This window comes from Acromyrmex echinatior, chromosome 1 (genome assembly GCF_024713525.1).
Source record: "Acromyrmex echinatior isolate Ae372 chromosome 1, ASM2471352v2, whole genome shotgun sequence".
In the NCBI taxonomy this organism is placed as follows: Eukaryota; Metazoa; Arthropoda; class Insecta; order Hymenoptera; family Formicidae; genus Acromyrmex; species Acromyrmex echinatior.
The window spans coordinates 11,403,120-11,417,763 of NC_141852.1; the positions used below are offsets into that span (position 1 = coordinate 11,403,120).

The following is a 14,644-nucleotide window of genomic DNA, read 5'->3' on the forward strand; positions in this document are numbered from 1 at the left end:
AGCCAATGATGACAACGAGATTTGCTAGTGCGCTGTGTAATGGACTCTGATCTCTCTGGAACTGATCTCGTATCAACGAAGAGACTTCGGACGCAGTAGACTGATGCCTCGCTTGTTTCTCAAGTTCTTTCCGACGTTCCAGTTCCATTCTGATCGTCTAATCGATCAACAGTAATATTATGTCAAATTGAGAGTTTTCTAAATTGTTATAATATTATTAATACATTATTATTCATTACCTCGACAGTTTCTGGAAAGAGTTCGCAGAACATTTTGTCCCTCAAATTATATTCTAAGCTTTGTGCAGCCAGCTGTCTCTTCTCATAATCTGTTGTATTAATACTGCCGAGCGTGGGACTCTTTTCAATCTGTAAACACAAAACTATAATTAAATATCTTTTCGAAACTACACTGTCGAAATATTTCAAGAAATGCACCATAAAGCTGAGTAAGCCAGTAAGAATAGTAGATACGCTCCATGCTGGATTCCATGTATCTGGATGGAAGTCGGAAATGGATAGACACAATCTCGTATTGACTTTAAATCGGCCGTTGGGAGTGATCATGTAAATGCTAGGAGGTTGAAATGGAAACTCTCCTGGAAATATGAGTTTTCCATGATAAAATCCACCCTCATATGGTGTTTTTTCCGGTCCTATGACCACATAATGCCTGAAACAAGCAGGACATACATTAAATCATTCGTAAACAGTTGATTGACGATTAGTTTATAAATGTACTAACTGACAATAACATAACGTTCAATGGTTGTGTTCAGTAGAAAAACAGCTTTGCAATGATTGTATTCATTAATACGATTAGTCTTATTCTTCTTCACTGACTCCAAATAAATCATATTAAAGAATCTTATACAAATTGCAAAGTTGCTTTTTCTGCGAAATGCAGTCTCAATATTATAATTTCACAACAATTAACTGTTATGTATTAATTGTTATGTATAACATGTGTTATAACAAATTCTTTCATTTGTATTACACTAGATTAGTACATACATAAAAGCAGCGATACATAAAATTAACAAAATTAAATGTAGAAATATTTTAAATAATTAAATATCCAATAATAATAATCAGCTGCTTTCTATTTATATAAGTGAAACTGAGTTTGAAGTGAGCTGATTGTATTTTTTTCATACTCAGACTATTGACGTCATTATTTGCTTACTTTGGTAAAAAAAGTTATCACATGACAACACAGGTTTCATAATCCTTTTAAAGTGAATTTATGAGATTCACTAGAGCACATGATCTCAATCTTGTGCAGATTATAGGTAAAAACTCAGTTGAATCTCACGTGTCAGAATATAAAAGGAATGTGCATTCAACGAAAAGCAATTGTCAATATAGAATATACATGTACTATTTCATTGTTAATGTTGATTATATTATAATCCATTTGCCAATGCATTTAGATACCATACATAAAGTAGTAACTTTGATATATATACTAATCCAATGTAGTGGTTGAATCCAAGTGGTCGAATTCACTATTATATTTATATTGTTGAATGTAAAGTAAACAAATCGACATCACAAATCGATATAAATATCATTCTATCTTTATTACTTACTGAACTGTCAAAATAGAATGATATTTGTATTGACTTGAGTTAGTAAATGGAAAACACTAATTGATGTCGGTGTTTACTTGATAGCTTGTTTAACTAGGTTAGACTTACCATTCCAGGATATTCGAAGGCACTGGCTCTGCAAGAACATACGGCACTGGATCTCTTTTAAGGCGGAGATAGTCCTGTCTCAATCTGGCCGTCGCACTGTTGGTCTTTCTGTTCATCCTTACCATGTAGCCCAGTGTTACTTGCAAACGGACACTGCCAAAGACACGCTATTTTCTCCGCTCGGCGTAAATCAGATACCTCACCTCAATGGCTCAGCTCGTCGTTTCACGCGATGTTTACAGTCGATGTCGATTTCTTCTTCCAAGTCCCCGTCCTCTTAGCATCAAGTTTCGCAACCCTCGAGTCGCATTGCGGACGTCCACGTGGAATTGACTGTTGCAATATTCTTTGGAACCAGTTTGCGTGGCCGAGATAGACGATGTGATGGCACGAGGTAGGGTTACGTTGCGCGGACCGATAAATGTGCAAATCTGGCGATAAGCACGGGAACTTGAAAAACGCTCAGCTGTTCGTCGAGTTGACGGGCGTCGGACTGGGTGAGAATGAGATAAGCCTGATAAGCGCACTCGAGTGACGTATCACCTCGGGGAGATGAAAGCGCGCGCGATCGCCGGTCGAAACGGAACTTGACAGCACGGCGAACTGTCGCTGTCACGCGACAACGGGAAACATCTGACTGCGAGATCCGCTAAATTAATTCATCTCCGGGTGCAGAGTTACCACGCTACGTGCAGAAAGCGCAACCTCGAGTGCGCAACTCGCACGAATATGAATGCATTTGGCGCGTCTTTTTCGAAGACTTTTATAGCGCGAACGCAAAATAAATCGTTGAAAACACGGTAAAACACAGATGTTGATAGAAATGCGATTTTAAATAAAAATTTAATAATATTTAAATATTAGCGTAGTAATAGAGATATATAGACTGCAATTCGATATTTACTGCCAGTACTTAAATCTATAGTGCACGTATACTATAGATTTTCAGTACAAGGTAGGCAAAATAGATATACTTGTAATTATATTTGTAATTTACTTTTACACTTTTAATATTAACTTTTATAAAAGTATAATTTTAGAAGCTATAAAAAATTATCATATGCTGATATATTGTACTGCTTGATAAGTTAATCATTAATTATAAGCTAATTTTCAAGAATTACTTAATGCAAAATTTAGAATTGAATTATTCAAGGCTAGAATTATTTAAAGCATAATTTTCAATTATATAATTTGTCTCTAATTTTTTTCCATATATTAAGAAAAAAAACATATTCACAAGTAACTTTTATACTTCCAACATTACATTTTAACATTATGATATTACTGATATTACAGGTATTGCTTCACCAATCATGGCTCCTATCCTATAATTCTTAATGCCAGTATCAGTACATTGTTATTTTGCATGTTTCGTATATGATAAAAAAACTTGCACTATGACAATTTAACAATACAAATATTGTTGTTAAAAGATATTGAATAGGATTACTCAGAGTTTAGTTGAAGTCACTCTAAATTCTTAACAGAGTCGCGTTGCTAATCTGGCACAGTGAACGGGGCTTAAGACCCGTGACAGTCGCCGCCTCCCACCGTCGTTGTCCATCATTGAGAGAGTGGATGACGACGCGATCACTGTGCGATTGTTGATATTTTGCTTTAGATACCAATGTAAATCCGGTTGATCCTGTCTCTCCACCCGAGCTCGTTGTGACGCTTCGGTTTGTCAAATTGGCAGTCATCTTTTAATCTATTCCGTGTGACCATGAGTTCACCAATATCTATGAGCAACGCTGGACCACCGACTACTGCCACTGGTATGGAAACAGTGGTGGCGGTCGCCCTGGGCGCACTCGCCGCTGTCTTCCTCGGCGCTCTTCTGGTACTTCTGGTTATCTGTCGTAGACAACGTTGCTATTACGTAAGTCCAGTGACAAAAGAGACAGAGATGCTAGGCAAGAAATATAATAATCTTCATTGTTTCCAGAATCAAAAGGATTCCGCGGAGCTGAACTCCGATCTGCTCGAAGGAGAGAACATCACTGGTTTGGGATTAGATGCGTGGGAGAGTGAAGAGTGGTTGGCGGGTGCTGAAAGGTAAAAGAAGAATCATGAACAATGAAGAATTAATAAAAATAGTAAATAATATTGTATATGACACTTTTATCTTTAATTCAAATTAGTAGATACAAAATGTCTACAGATATTTTTTTCATTATTTTGTTAAATGCTTTTCGGCTACAAGTAATTTCATTATTTCGTTATCTATTTCTATTAGTACTTTGTAACGACGAAGAAATAATAAAAATAGTAAATAACGTTGCATGTAATGTATTTATGTAACTTTTATCTATGATTCAGTTTACAGATATCTGTTATGAAAAATTTAATTAAGAAATTTAAAAAATTTAATGAAAATGCAACATTCGCGTTATTCGTTTTCCTGTCATTAATTTTGTGAGAATTTAATAAATGTTATGCAGCTTGAAAAATGATACTTTTGCGTTCTAGATGGGTTGACGATGCCACTGGTTTAGCTCCACCTTGTATAGCAGTGCTTCGATCTTGTCATTCTTTAGCAGCCAGTCTTACTACTATCGCTGGAACTGTCAACAGTAATACTGTTCCACTGGAGATAGTGGATGTAAGTGCGATTACTATATATTATTGTATTATATTCTTCTTACAAGTTTTTATTCTTATTCGTAGGTCGCCCGACGCATACCACCTCGTGTAGATGACGTTGTTCGCAGTTTGTATCCTCCTTTAGACGCTAGATTATTGGAAGCTAGAGTGGCAGCTCTGGTGTTGGCTGTGACTCATTTAGCGTTGGTGACCAAACACGGCGTGCCTAAGAGCCAAGCCAGAAAACTGGCATTTATTGATCAAGCCCTGAACGACATGGACACTCATCTATTGATACTGAGAAACGCAGCGTTGGCTCAGGAAGTGGTTTGTTCTATCCCAGCCTCTACGCCAGTTTGAGTATACGTTGATTGATTTCGCGATGAAATCAAATCTCTGTCGCTACAGTATTTGTAATCATCGGATTATCTCTAGCTTCTCGTGATTTTGTTTTCGTCACACAATCGCAACGAAAGCTGTACATAATATGGCCGCTAGATTTGTAAATATAGCGTTTAGTAAATTCGAATCATACATCAGACGGCAATTATGCAAAAATGGGTCATCGCTGATCTCAAGGCACAAAAATGAACAAAGTTCGAGATTACTGATGGGGGGGAAAACTCGTCAGTATTTTGTCAATTATCGTTACTATAAAAAGAATGCATATAAATATATATAAATATATATATAGGTTTATATACAGCACACGTCGAAAGTATCGTGAAGGATATATTTTAATAATCGTTTTTAAACGCGGTGAAAATTCGCCAAGACATCTTTCGACATTTTACAATACACAGAGATATACGAAAATGACGTCTTCCATGTTACATTATCATAGTTATTTATATACGTACATGGATAAAAATGTATTTTGGGACTATATAATCGATCGTACCTGCATATGTTTGTACACGTTACAATATTTTATATACTTGAAGATAATCAAATTGTTTTAGGTTAGTAAGAATTTATAATGAAGTTGATCTTCAAAAACAAATCACTGGGTTTTCGTCCTTTCTTTTTTAATATACTTATGATTATAAATAGAGCTTGTCGATAATTTATTTAAATTTGATCTGTATTCTCTTATAATATGCACGAATTTTCAAAATTCTAGATTCCTACTGTAGTAATGTGCCACAACAACCTGCGGGTTGTCAAGGATTAATTTCGGCCTTCTCTAATACTTCAATAAATTAACTAAGTAATGTAATCGATTACTGATGCGCTACAGAATAGCGTACATAATATCGATTAACATGTTACAATTTTCAAAAAAAAAAAAAAAAAAAAAATTCCTATAAATATGGAGGTATAGTGCACTGGAAAGAAAGAAGTGGATCAAAATCGCAGCGCTGCCTCCATTATTTTCCCCGATTCGCCAAATCCTTCTGCCTCTTTTGGTTGTCGGACAGAACCTTGTCTTTAAGGTGCTCCTTATAATCCAAAATATTGCCACTCCATTTTGTGACCGCCCCATTCTCGCACACCCAGATTTCTTCAGCGACCTAAACATCGAGTATATAGAATGCTTCCATAAAACTTACAATTTTCTTGAATTAAAGCAAAGCCATACGGAAATGCATGTACCTGATTAATCAGTCTGAAGTCGTGCGATACGAGAACCATGCCGCCATCGAAATCATTGATGGCGTCAGCGAGGGCATCGATTGTTTCCATGTCCAAGTGATTGGTAGGCTCATCGAGCAGCAACAGATGAGGCACTTGCCAAGCCAACCAGGCAAACACAACTCGACAACGTTGACCATCAGACAATTGACGAATAGGACAAACCTAAATACGAGCGTATCCGATTATTATTCATCGTTCTTAAATATCATTATTTCATAAATTACATACTTGTTGACGCCCAGTTAGACCATAGCGGCCAATAATCTTTCTCATTTCTTCACGCTCTTTCACCTCGGGGAAAGCCTTCATCATATAATCGAGAGGCGATATATCTAAATCAAGTAACTCATGTAAATGTTGGTGATATCTACTGATTCGGAGATGACTGTTTTTACGAATCATTCCGCTTGTCGGTACTAACTGTAACGCGAAATTATCTTGTTAACAAAATTATATTGAGTTCTCATTTACTAATAGAATATACATTCCCAACGTACATCACCATACAACAGCTTCAGCAGGGTACTCTTTCCTGCTCCGTTTGGCCCAACCAATGCGATTCTGGTATCCAAATCAATTCCGAATTCTAGATTCTTGTAAATCCAAGGCGCATCTTCGTTGTAACGGAAACTAACGTTCTGAACCATGATAACCGGTGGTGGAATCGTTCCGCACGAAGGGAAATAGAAATTTAGTACTTTATCATTAACAACTTTTTCGGTCAGACCTTGCGCCACCATTTTCGCTAAAGTTTTTTCTTTCGATTGTGCTTGTCTAGCCAATTTTGCTGAGCCGTGACCAAATCGCGCAATATAGTTTTTCATATGTGCAATCTGATCTTGTTCCCAGTTATATTGTTTCGCTTGATTTTCAAGTAATTCCATTCTAAAAACGAAGAGAAAAAAAACATACAAAGTAATAATATGATATTAGAAGAAATGTTTTCTCAGAGTGATATCTTTTGCAACTCACCTTGTTTTCACGAACGCCTCGTAATTACCGGTGTAATATTTCAATTGCTTCTTATTGACGTGGATGATATTGGTGCAAATGCCATTGAGGAAATCTTGAGAGTGTGAGATTATAACGAGAATTCGTTTATAAGTTTTGAGTTCTTCTTCTAACCATACGCAAGCATCGAGATCGAGATGATTGGTTGGTTCGTCGAGCAACAATAAATGTGGTTTTACATATAGTGCTCTGTAAAAGAAATGCAAAAAAAATTTATATAAATAGAAATTTTTATAGTATTTTCCTTTTATGTACATTAAAAATTTTTTGCATACCTAGCAAGAGCTATACGCATTCGCCAACCTCCTGAGAAGTCTTTGGTAGGAGTTTTTTGCATTTTTGCAGTAAAACCCAAACCATGTAAAATATGGGCAGCACGAGCTTCAGCCGTGTCGGCTGCCATGTCTTCTAATCTCTCATATACATCCATGAGTTGCTCCTGTGTTTACATAAAGTAAATTTGTAAATAAAAGTCATCATCCTATTTCATGAAGATGTTTAGATAAATATTATTTTGTAAACAAACCTGAGCATCCTCTTCATCGCAGTCTACTAACTCTTCGGCAAGCTTCTCTAATCTCACGCGCTCCTCGTCAACCTCCATCACGCATTCCAGAGCTGTCTTATTGCTTGCAGGCATTTCTCTAGTCAAATGAAAAATATCTATTTGCTCCGGAATAGGAACTTCGCGGTTTCCTAACACTGCCAACAATGTAGATTTCCCGGAGCCATTTAGACCTAACAATCCATAACGTCTACCGCAATTTAATTCCAACATGGTATCTTGCAGAAGTTCACAGCCATGGAAAGTAATAGAAAAGTTAGATATTTTTATATCTCGGCTGCGTGGATGCGAAGCCAGCGAGCCAGTGCACGAACGTGCATCCGCGTTCAATCTGGCATCTTCCTCCAATTTCAGACATAATGCCTCTGTAAATATATTTATTGCATGTATGTTAATAAATGTTTCAATGAAATAGAAGTGTTCATAAGCATAAAGTGATCACAAGAATGGTTTTCAAAAATAAAATATTTATAATAAAGTATTTATAAAGCACATATGGACTTTTTTAACTTATTGTAAGTATATACAATAATGAATATTATTTTAAAATAATTTAAAAATAATTTAAATAAATTATTTAAAAATACTATAATGAAAATTCCATATTTTTTTAGATTAAGCAATTAATATTATTTTCTTTTATTCAGTATTTTCTAAATTAATTTATTCTGTCATAAGATATATACACACATACACACATATATACCTTAAAAAACTTTTAGGAAATATTTACACTGAGAATTCAGTAATGTTTTGACAATCTATTAATATCAGAGCAATTGGAAATGTCAAACTAAAGGTTCTTCAACATATTTTTTAGAAATATATCTTATGAATTTTAAATATCAAATCTGACTAAATGTTGGCTGTCATTCAAAAATAATTAAAAAGCAGCTTGGATGTAAATTCGGACCTTGCAAGGCGGAAATGGATAGGAAGCAACAACAAGCTCCTTTGTCTCACCTTCGGCGCTAATAGCCGTGCCGTTGGTGCCATTCTGCACGCAAGGACTCTGTTCCTTGCCGTCCTCAGCTGCCTTCTGATTATTGCTCTGCGGTTTCTTGCCAGACTGCCTCGCCTTCGCGGCCTCCTTCTTCTTCTGCTGCTGTTTCTTCTTCGCGTCGGACGGCATTGCCTTTCACCTGGAATTTACCAGCGGTTGCGGTTACGGTATCCGTGGCATGAAGAAAGCCAGCGATCGGCCGACGGCGTTTTCGCGCGTTACGTAAGGCATAGGTTAGGCACGTGCGTTATTCGCAAAGGGAAAACACTATGGGAAAGGAAGCGAGAACTGACGTACGACGTCGCATCGCCGATTAAGTCACGAAAATGCGTCGCGAAATAAGGCGAGATGAGATGACACGAGATGGAACGAGACTGAACAGCAGGTGAACAGTTATTGTAAAGAGCAGGGAACACGAGCGGATTCGAGAACTCACCTAGATGAACAAATGAGATTTCAGATCGTCGCGATGCCTCTCGAGACTATCCTTCCTTGTGATCCGTCTAGTGACTTAGTGAATCTCCGATCACACGCGAGATTGTTCGTGGATAATTATTAGTATCTAATTGTGCGCCAAAAAGTGAATGATCCGTACACGCGAATCCACACGTGCGTCGGACGAATGGAGGAAAAACCGTCAAACTTTATGGCAGAGTTTGAAGCGTAAGCGCCTAGATGACGCCACATGTATCGAAAATCGCGTTCGGGAAGATTTATTACAAATATTATAATTATTTTAATTTTTTTTTTTACGTACAATCAAGGATTTTGAAATTTGTTTGTAAGTAAATATGGTACACGTAAGCTTTTAGAATTATATTTAAAAAAAGTTACGTATAAATTGAAAAAATCATTTCTTTCGTTGATATATTTTTTAATTAATTTTTTAAATTGAAATTAAATACTTTTGAGGAAAAGAAAAATTTATTTGATTTTAATGACATTTAAAACAATGAAACTTTCGTTTAACATGCAATACACAAATTTCTTTGATTTAAACAAATTTTTATTTTTAATTGAAAAAATCTTGCTCTGAATGTAATTCTTAGAAATAAGATGTGATAGTATTTTGGATATGTACATCAAAATTAAATTGTACTTGAGAGACAAAGAAGTTTTGTAAAATGGCTGTATACTCTATAATTGGCCAATAAATGAATTATATTACATTTTTTAAAAGATTATCTTGGAGTAATTCATAAATATGTATACTTTTATTTTTTTCAGTTAGCTTCTTTATTTTTGCATTCCAACGAATTGTTGTTTAGATTTGCAAAATTTAAAAGATGCAATGTAAATTGTTAGCTTGACTCAATAATTATTGTGATATGAGCTTAATTCACTTTTACCAACTTATATATTTCTTTTAATTGAAAAAAGTGAGATATTCATAGTCTGATTTTAAGATTTATATGTAATTTGTCTTTCATAATTAAATACAATCTCAAGATATACGATTGCTTGCTTGACGTTCAAATATTGCGTATAATTTAATGCTCAATTGAACGTAAATTTCTATTTAATGATTTTTAGTAAAATTTAGTCTTGCACTTAGGATTGCTCAATGGATAATCAATAAAAAAGAAGACAAACGTGTTTCTTCTCGTTGTGCATTTATGCATCTCAGTTATTATTGTAAATAAAGTTGAAAGAGTTAAGCTAATGAATGAAGTACACGGAAAAATGAAGACAGAAAGAAAAAGGAGTTTGAGATACAGTAGATACTTGCATATCTACTTAAATATCAAGATATCTGTTAACTGCAAATTAATAGCGAATAATGTAAAGTTCTTGTGCACGTCGTACATTTATACTGTTGAACTTAGATTTTCATAAAAGATATTAGAAGAAATCGAAGAAAATAAATTGTTTTCTTTGTATATTGTCCCTAAACTGTATACATATGTATTCAAATAACGTCTCGATCGCATAGTTCCATTTATAATAGAAAATTTAATTACATCCTGAATACCATCACTCGCAAACCGTGCAAATTCTCACGTGCATCGATAAATCATTGCATTTTCCACGTGTAATAATATACTTCTGCAAATAATTTATACGTTTGATAAATTATGCGACATATTCGTTATGTAAAAAAAAAGTTTTGTTAAAAAAAGATATCTTGTTTAAATAACGAATCACTGTTACCGTCGTAACGTTATCGTCAACGTGATGTATCTCGAGTTACAGCACGTGCGGGATATCGCAATCCTTTCGGTTTATCGAGCACTTCTGGATCTCCCCGATTCGGGGCCGCGTTGACCGAAGCCCGGTCGGGCCGGTCAAGGTGTGTGTTCTTTCTGATGAATGAACGAATGGATAAACGGATGGGGGATGGGGCGGAGGGTGGTAAAAGAAGACACAGACTTGCGCCCCGGCAGAACGGGTCCGAACGTCTGTGCCGGCCGAACGACGATGGTGGGGTTGGCACTGCGGGAGTGGAGGTGGTTCCGGGCTTAATTGCACCGCATCACAGAACGTAGTATCCTCGTAGTACGTGCTAACGGATGACGGAGAGTGTGGGGGTGTAACGTGGCCGTCGTCGGCCGGCGCATTGGCGCAGCGTTTGTACGTAAACCGCACATTCGGGGTTCGACGTGTGCGTACGCGACCGACCAGTGACGTACCTGTTTCACTTGCGTAGTCAGACCGATTGAGCCATCGATTCATACACTAAAAAAGTCTGCTAATAGTTTCTGAATGTATCGAGTGAAACAATTTCAACCAAATGTTCAGTTAATGTAACCAAAAATATTTGTCTGTAAATATTTAGTAAGTATTATTCGACAGGTAATTATATATTTCTTACATTTAGTAATATTTATTGAATATTTAAAAAAGTAAAATTATTTGTGGTTATATTAATCGAACATCTAATTATTTCATTCAACACTTGATAGATATTATCAGACTTTTTCAACGGCGATGTGATATATCTCGAAATATTTGAAAAATCATCTTTGGGAGATATTAGATCTAGATTTTCAGCTAAACGTTTGCACGATTAATTTTTCTTCTTTTTCTCTCTACGTTGGAAAGAAAAAGAGAAAGTGTAAAAACAGTGTAAAAATAATCGATAACACACGGAGAAAAATGTAAAGTAACATGAGCTATAATTCTAGTAAATTCTATGGAATTGACAGGTTCAATATATAGAAACAAGTGCCTATATACTTATGTAAAATTTACTTTGCTTTTCTGGTAAATGAGCAATCGTCGTATAGCCATACTGTACTTTTTACATTTCGTAAAGTAAATTTTATGCTACTGCACTTTGTTACTATTTCTTATTCTATAAATTATTATACATCTCAATAGACTTTACTTTATCGACGAGTATTTTGTCTTAAAACTGAAAAATTTACTTTACTGTGCGGTAAAACAAGTGTAAAGTCTTGAGAATTGTTCGTGCTTACAGTCTTGAGAATAATATAATTTACTTTACTGTAAGATAAATAAGCATTTAAATGGATTTCTTATAATTGTAATGTACTTTTTAGCTTACATTTTCGATATCTTTTATTTTTATGTCAAGTAAAATTTATCATAAGTTCGGCAAAAATAGCTAGAATATTTTTATTAGACTTATAAAACTATCTATTTTTTTCGGCGCATCTCTTTTACTAAAAGAAATTAAATAGAAATTAACGTTTTATTAACTGAGCATTAATTATGTGCAAGATTTAAATCTTTTAAGTAAATACAACTTAAAATTAATCAAGTAATAAAGTCTTATTGAGTCATCGCGAACAATAAAATCTAAAAAGTTATTTATGAAGTAACATCCGAATTTTTTGATTGACCGCGAAAAGATTTAATATGGTGCACAGCGTCATCTTTGCGTGACAAATTGGAAAAATCTCAATACATTGTTGCGACTATTCGTGTTGTAATCACGACGTAAGTGAATGTAGTTTGCATGTCAACCGTTGTAACCTTTAATCTTGAGAGTTTCGTAGTGAAAGAGTAGAAAAAAGGAGTTAAAAAGAGGTGTATGAATACCATTCATTCAATTATTGCAGCGCCGCCATACCACACGTGATCTACAAAGTTACTTTCCTTTTGCAATTACCGTTATTCATGGATAATTGGTTACTCAAACAGTTATTTTATGGTAATTGCTTCTCTCTTGAATCTCTTCGTTAAAAGCTAAACTCACGGATGCATGTAATGAAGCTGGAAAAAAAATATATTAATACGCAAATAGATCAGTGTAATTAAAATTATATATTGTCATAAGAATGTTAATTAAATTTAAAGCAAATTAGAAGAAAAAAGATACAAATGATACGTTAAAACGATTATGAAAAGATATATAATTGATAAAGTAATCTTATTGTATGTTTGCTGAAAAAGTTAAATCCATAAAAAAGTTTTTCAAACAGAAATTTAATTAGTGCTTGATCGATAATTGGATCGGATTCCAATTAATACAACGTTTGATATTACCTATTGTACGATAAATGAAACATCAATCTAATGATTGATATCATAGATATTCAGGTAATTATAGAACAATCATATTTTTCTAATAAAATGAGAGGTACGAAAATACAAGTAATTTTTATCGACGTTATAGTTGAAGTATCCTAATCTATTATTATGATTATTACAATTACCTTTGACATGCTAATTAAGTTAAAAGATTTATTTTTATAAAACGATAAAATGTACACCGCACAAAATTATAATAAAAAAATATCGTCGATTATGACACAAAACGAAATAGTTGTACTGAAAAATGTTAATAAAAAATAATATTGAATTTGCAATTCGTGTAGGAAAGCAATTTATTCGATATCTTTGTGCGTGGCTATCATACTTAAATCAGTATTTTATATATATTACGATAGATATATCTATATAACGATAAATCTATACAACACACAGGTATAGTAAAACACAACACTATAAGTATCTACAAGTATATATAATTAACGATCCATTACTGGATTAAAATTCGCAATCTATAATGTCTCGTGTCGTTTTCGCAGTGTGATAGATGTGTTGCAAGAGTTCAATGGATTTATAATCCATCGTCACGAAAATTTAATCCGCGGCTGGCCGCTACGTCTCGTCATAAAATTTATGAGCTGACAATCGGACTGCCGCTTCCTTGGCGAAGAATCGACATGACGTCTTTCGTGCCGAGTGTTTTTGACATGAGATGGTCGACCCAATCGATGCCAGGTTGGAATAGCAGAACCGGAAGTAGAACGTTTAGGCCTGTCGACAACGACAAGGTAAAAGGAAAGAGGAAGAGAGAGGGAAGAATCAAGCCACCGACTTAAGTCTAGATCTCTTGAGTCGTCAGTCACTTCAGGAGAAAGTCACTTAACTCTTTCAACGAGAAATGCGAAACTAAATGAGATATCTTTTTCATGTAGCATCAAAAAGCTCGTCAATGGACATTATATAAATGGTTGATAAATTTATTAATTAATAATTTTTATGTACATATAAATTATTTTTAAAAAACAATAAAAAAAAAGGGCTATAAGCCAAAAATTATTTTATAAAATTAAACATCGTTAATATAGAAATTTGAATATAAGAAACAATCGATCCTTTAGTTGATTTAATACAATATGCAATAAACAAATAGACGTTTCAATCGCGATCGGATCATTATCAATGTTAAAAACATAATATTTATTATAAACGGTAAAAACAAAACATAATATAAATTAATACTTCGCTCTCTCTAAATTATTTTTTATTTAAAGGGAGATAAATGAAATAACATACAATTTAAAGAGAGATAAATAAAGTAATAATACAATTTCACTGTAAAGCGGAAAAGATGTGCCGTTAAAAATTGAATAAATTCTTATGACAGGAAAAAGTTAATTTAGGTTTCCAAATAATCGGTGATAAATGATTTGGCAAGGTGTAATGAGTCGCGAAAACCTCATCGACTCGTGCATTCAAATAAACAGCTAATAATCCCGCGAATTAAGCCGGTTTATATTTGCGCAAAATAATCATTATTGCTCTCTCTATATTTACTGACTATACGATTATCCTCCGTATATACTATGAAGTATCGTTAAAATTTATTTTTGATTGTTAGGCGGGCGATACTAATACGGTATGTATCTACAAAGACTTTAATGAAACATTTTAAATTTAAGTAAGT

General features: G+C 34.4%; 3 protein-coding genes and 1 long non-coding RNA gene across 7 annotated transcripts in view; 2 read left to right on the forward strand and 2 right to left on the reverse strand.

Annotated features, from left to right (window-relative positions):
- The window catches only part of LOC105146030 (ubiquitin-conjugating enzyme E2 J2), a 4,139-nt gene extending 1,718 nt beyond the window's left edge, over positions 1 to 2,421 (reverse strand). Inside the window, exons 1-4 of the mRNA XM_011056050.2 lie at positions 1,700 to 2,421; positions 438 to 672; positions 240 to 368; positions 1 to 157 (exon numbers count right to left, since the gene is read on the reverse strand). The exon at positions 1 to 157 is cut by the window's left edge and continues 1,718 nt beyond it. Of these exons, the coding sequence (XP_011054352.1) occupies positions 1 to 157; positions 240 to 368; positions 438 to 672; positions 1,700 to 1,824 (646 nt within the window). The 5' untranslated portion in view covers positions 1,825 to 2,421. The remainder of the gene's footprint in view (positions 158 to 239; positions 369 to 437; positions 673 to 1,699) is intronic.
- Positions 2,422 to 3,109: 688 nt separating this feature from the next.
- On the forward strand, positions 3,110 to 5,288 carry Tmem98 (transmembrane protein 98). Its single transcript, XM_011056052.2, has 4 exons — positions 3,110 to 3,581; positions 3,648 to 3,757; positions 4,172 to 4,304; positions 4,370 to 5,288. Exons 1-4 carry the CDS (start codon positions 3,426 to 3,428, stop codon positions 4,643 to 4,645), a joined length of 675 nt encoding a protein of 224 aa, XP_011054354.1. The 5' UTR covers positions 3,110 to 3,425; the 3' UTR covers positions 4,646 to 5,288.
- LOC105146031 (ATP-binding cassette sub-family F member 2) lies at positions 5,005 to 9,120 on the reverse strand. Its single transcript, XM_011056051.2, has 9 exons — positions 8,939 to 9,120; positions 8,463 to 8,641; positions 7,461 to 7,864; positions 7,210 to 7,373; positions 6,896 to 7,123; positions 6,421 to 6,808; positions 6,152 to 6,343; positions 5,882 to 6,085; positions 5,005 to 5,799 (listed from the first exon to the last, which is right to left on the reverse strand). The coding sequence occupies exons 2-9, from the start codon at positions 8,629 to 8,631 to the stop codon at positions 5,656 to 5,658; spliced, it is 1,893 nt and encodes a 630-aa protein (XP_011054353.1). The 5' UTR covers positions 8,632 to 8,641; positions 8,939 to 9,120; the 3' UTR covers positions 5,005 to 5,655.
- A 144-nt stretch (positions 9,121 to 9,264) lies between these two features.
- Positions 9,265 to 14,307, forward strand: LOC147910962 (uncharacterized). Of its 4 annotated transcripts, none has more exons than XR_015544206.1 (4): positions 9,265 to 12,718; positions 12,891 to 13,008; positions 13,287 to 13,395; positions 13,500 to 14,307. It is a non-coding gene; the product is annotated as an uncharacterized LOC147910962 (long non-coding RNA). The 4 variants fall into 4 exon arrangements; XR_015544205.1 differs by having other exon boundaries at positions 9,265 to 12,405; positions 12,528 to 13,008; XR_015544204.1 differs by having other exon boundaries at positions 9,265 to 11,277; positions 11,406 to 13,008.
- Positions 14,308 to 14,644: the final 337 nt, after the last annotated feature.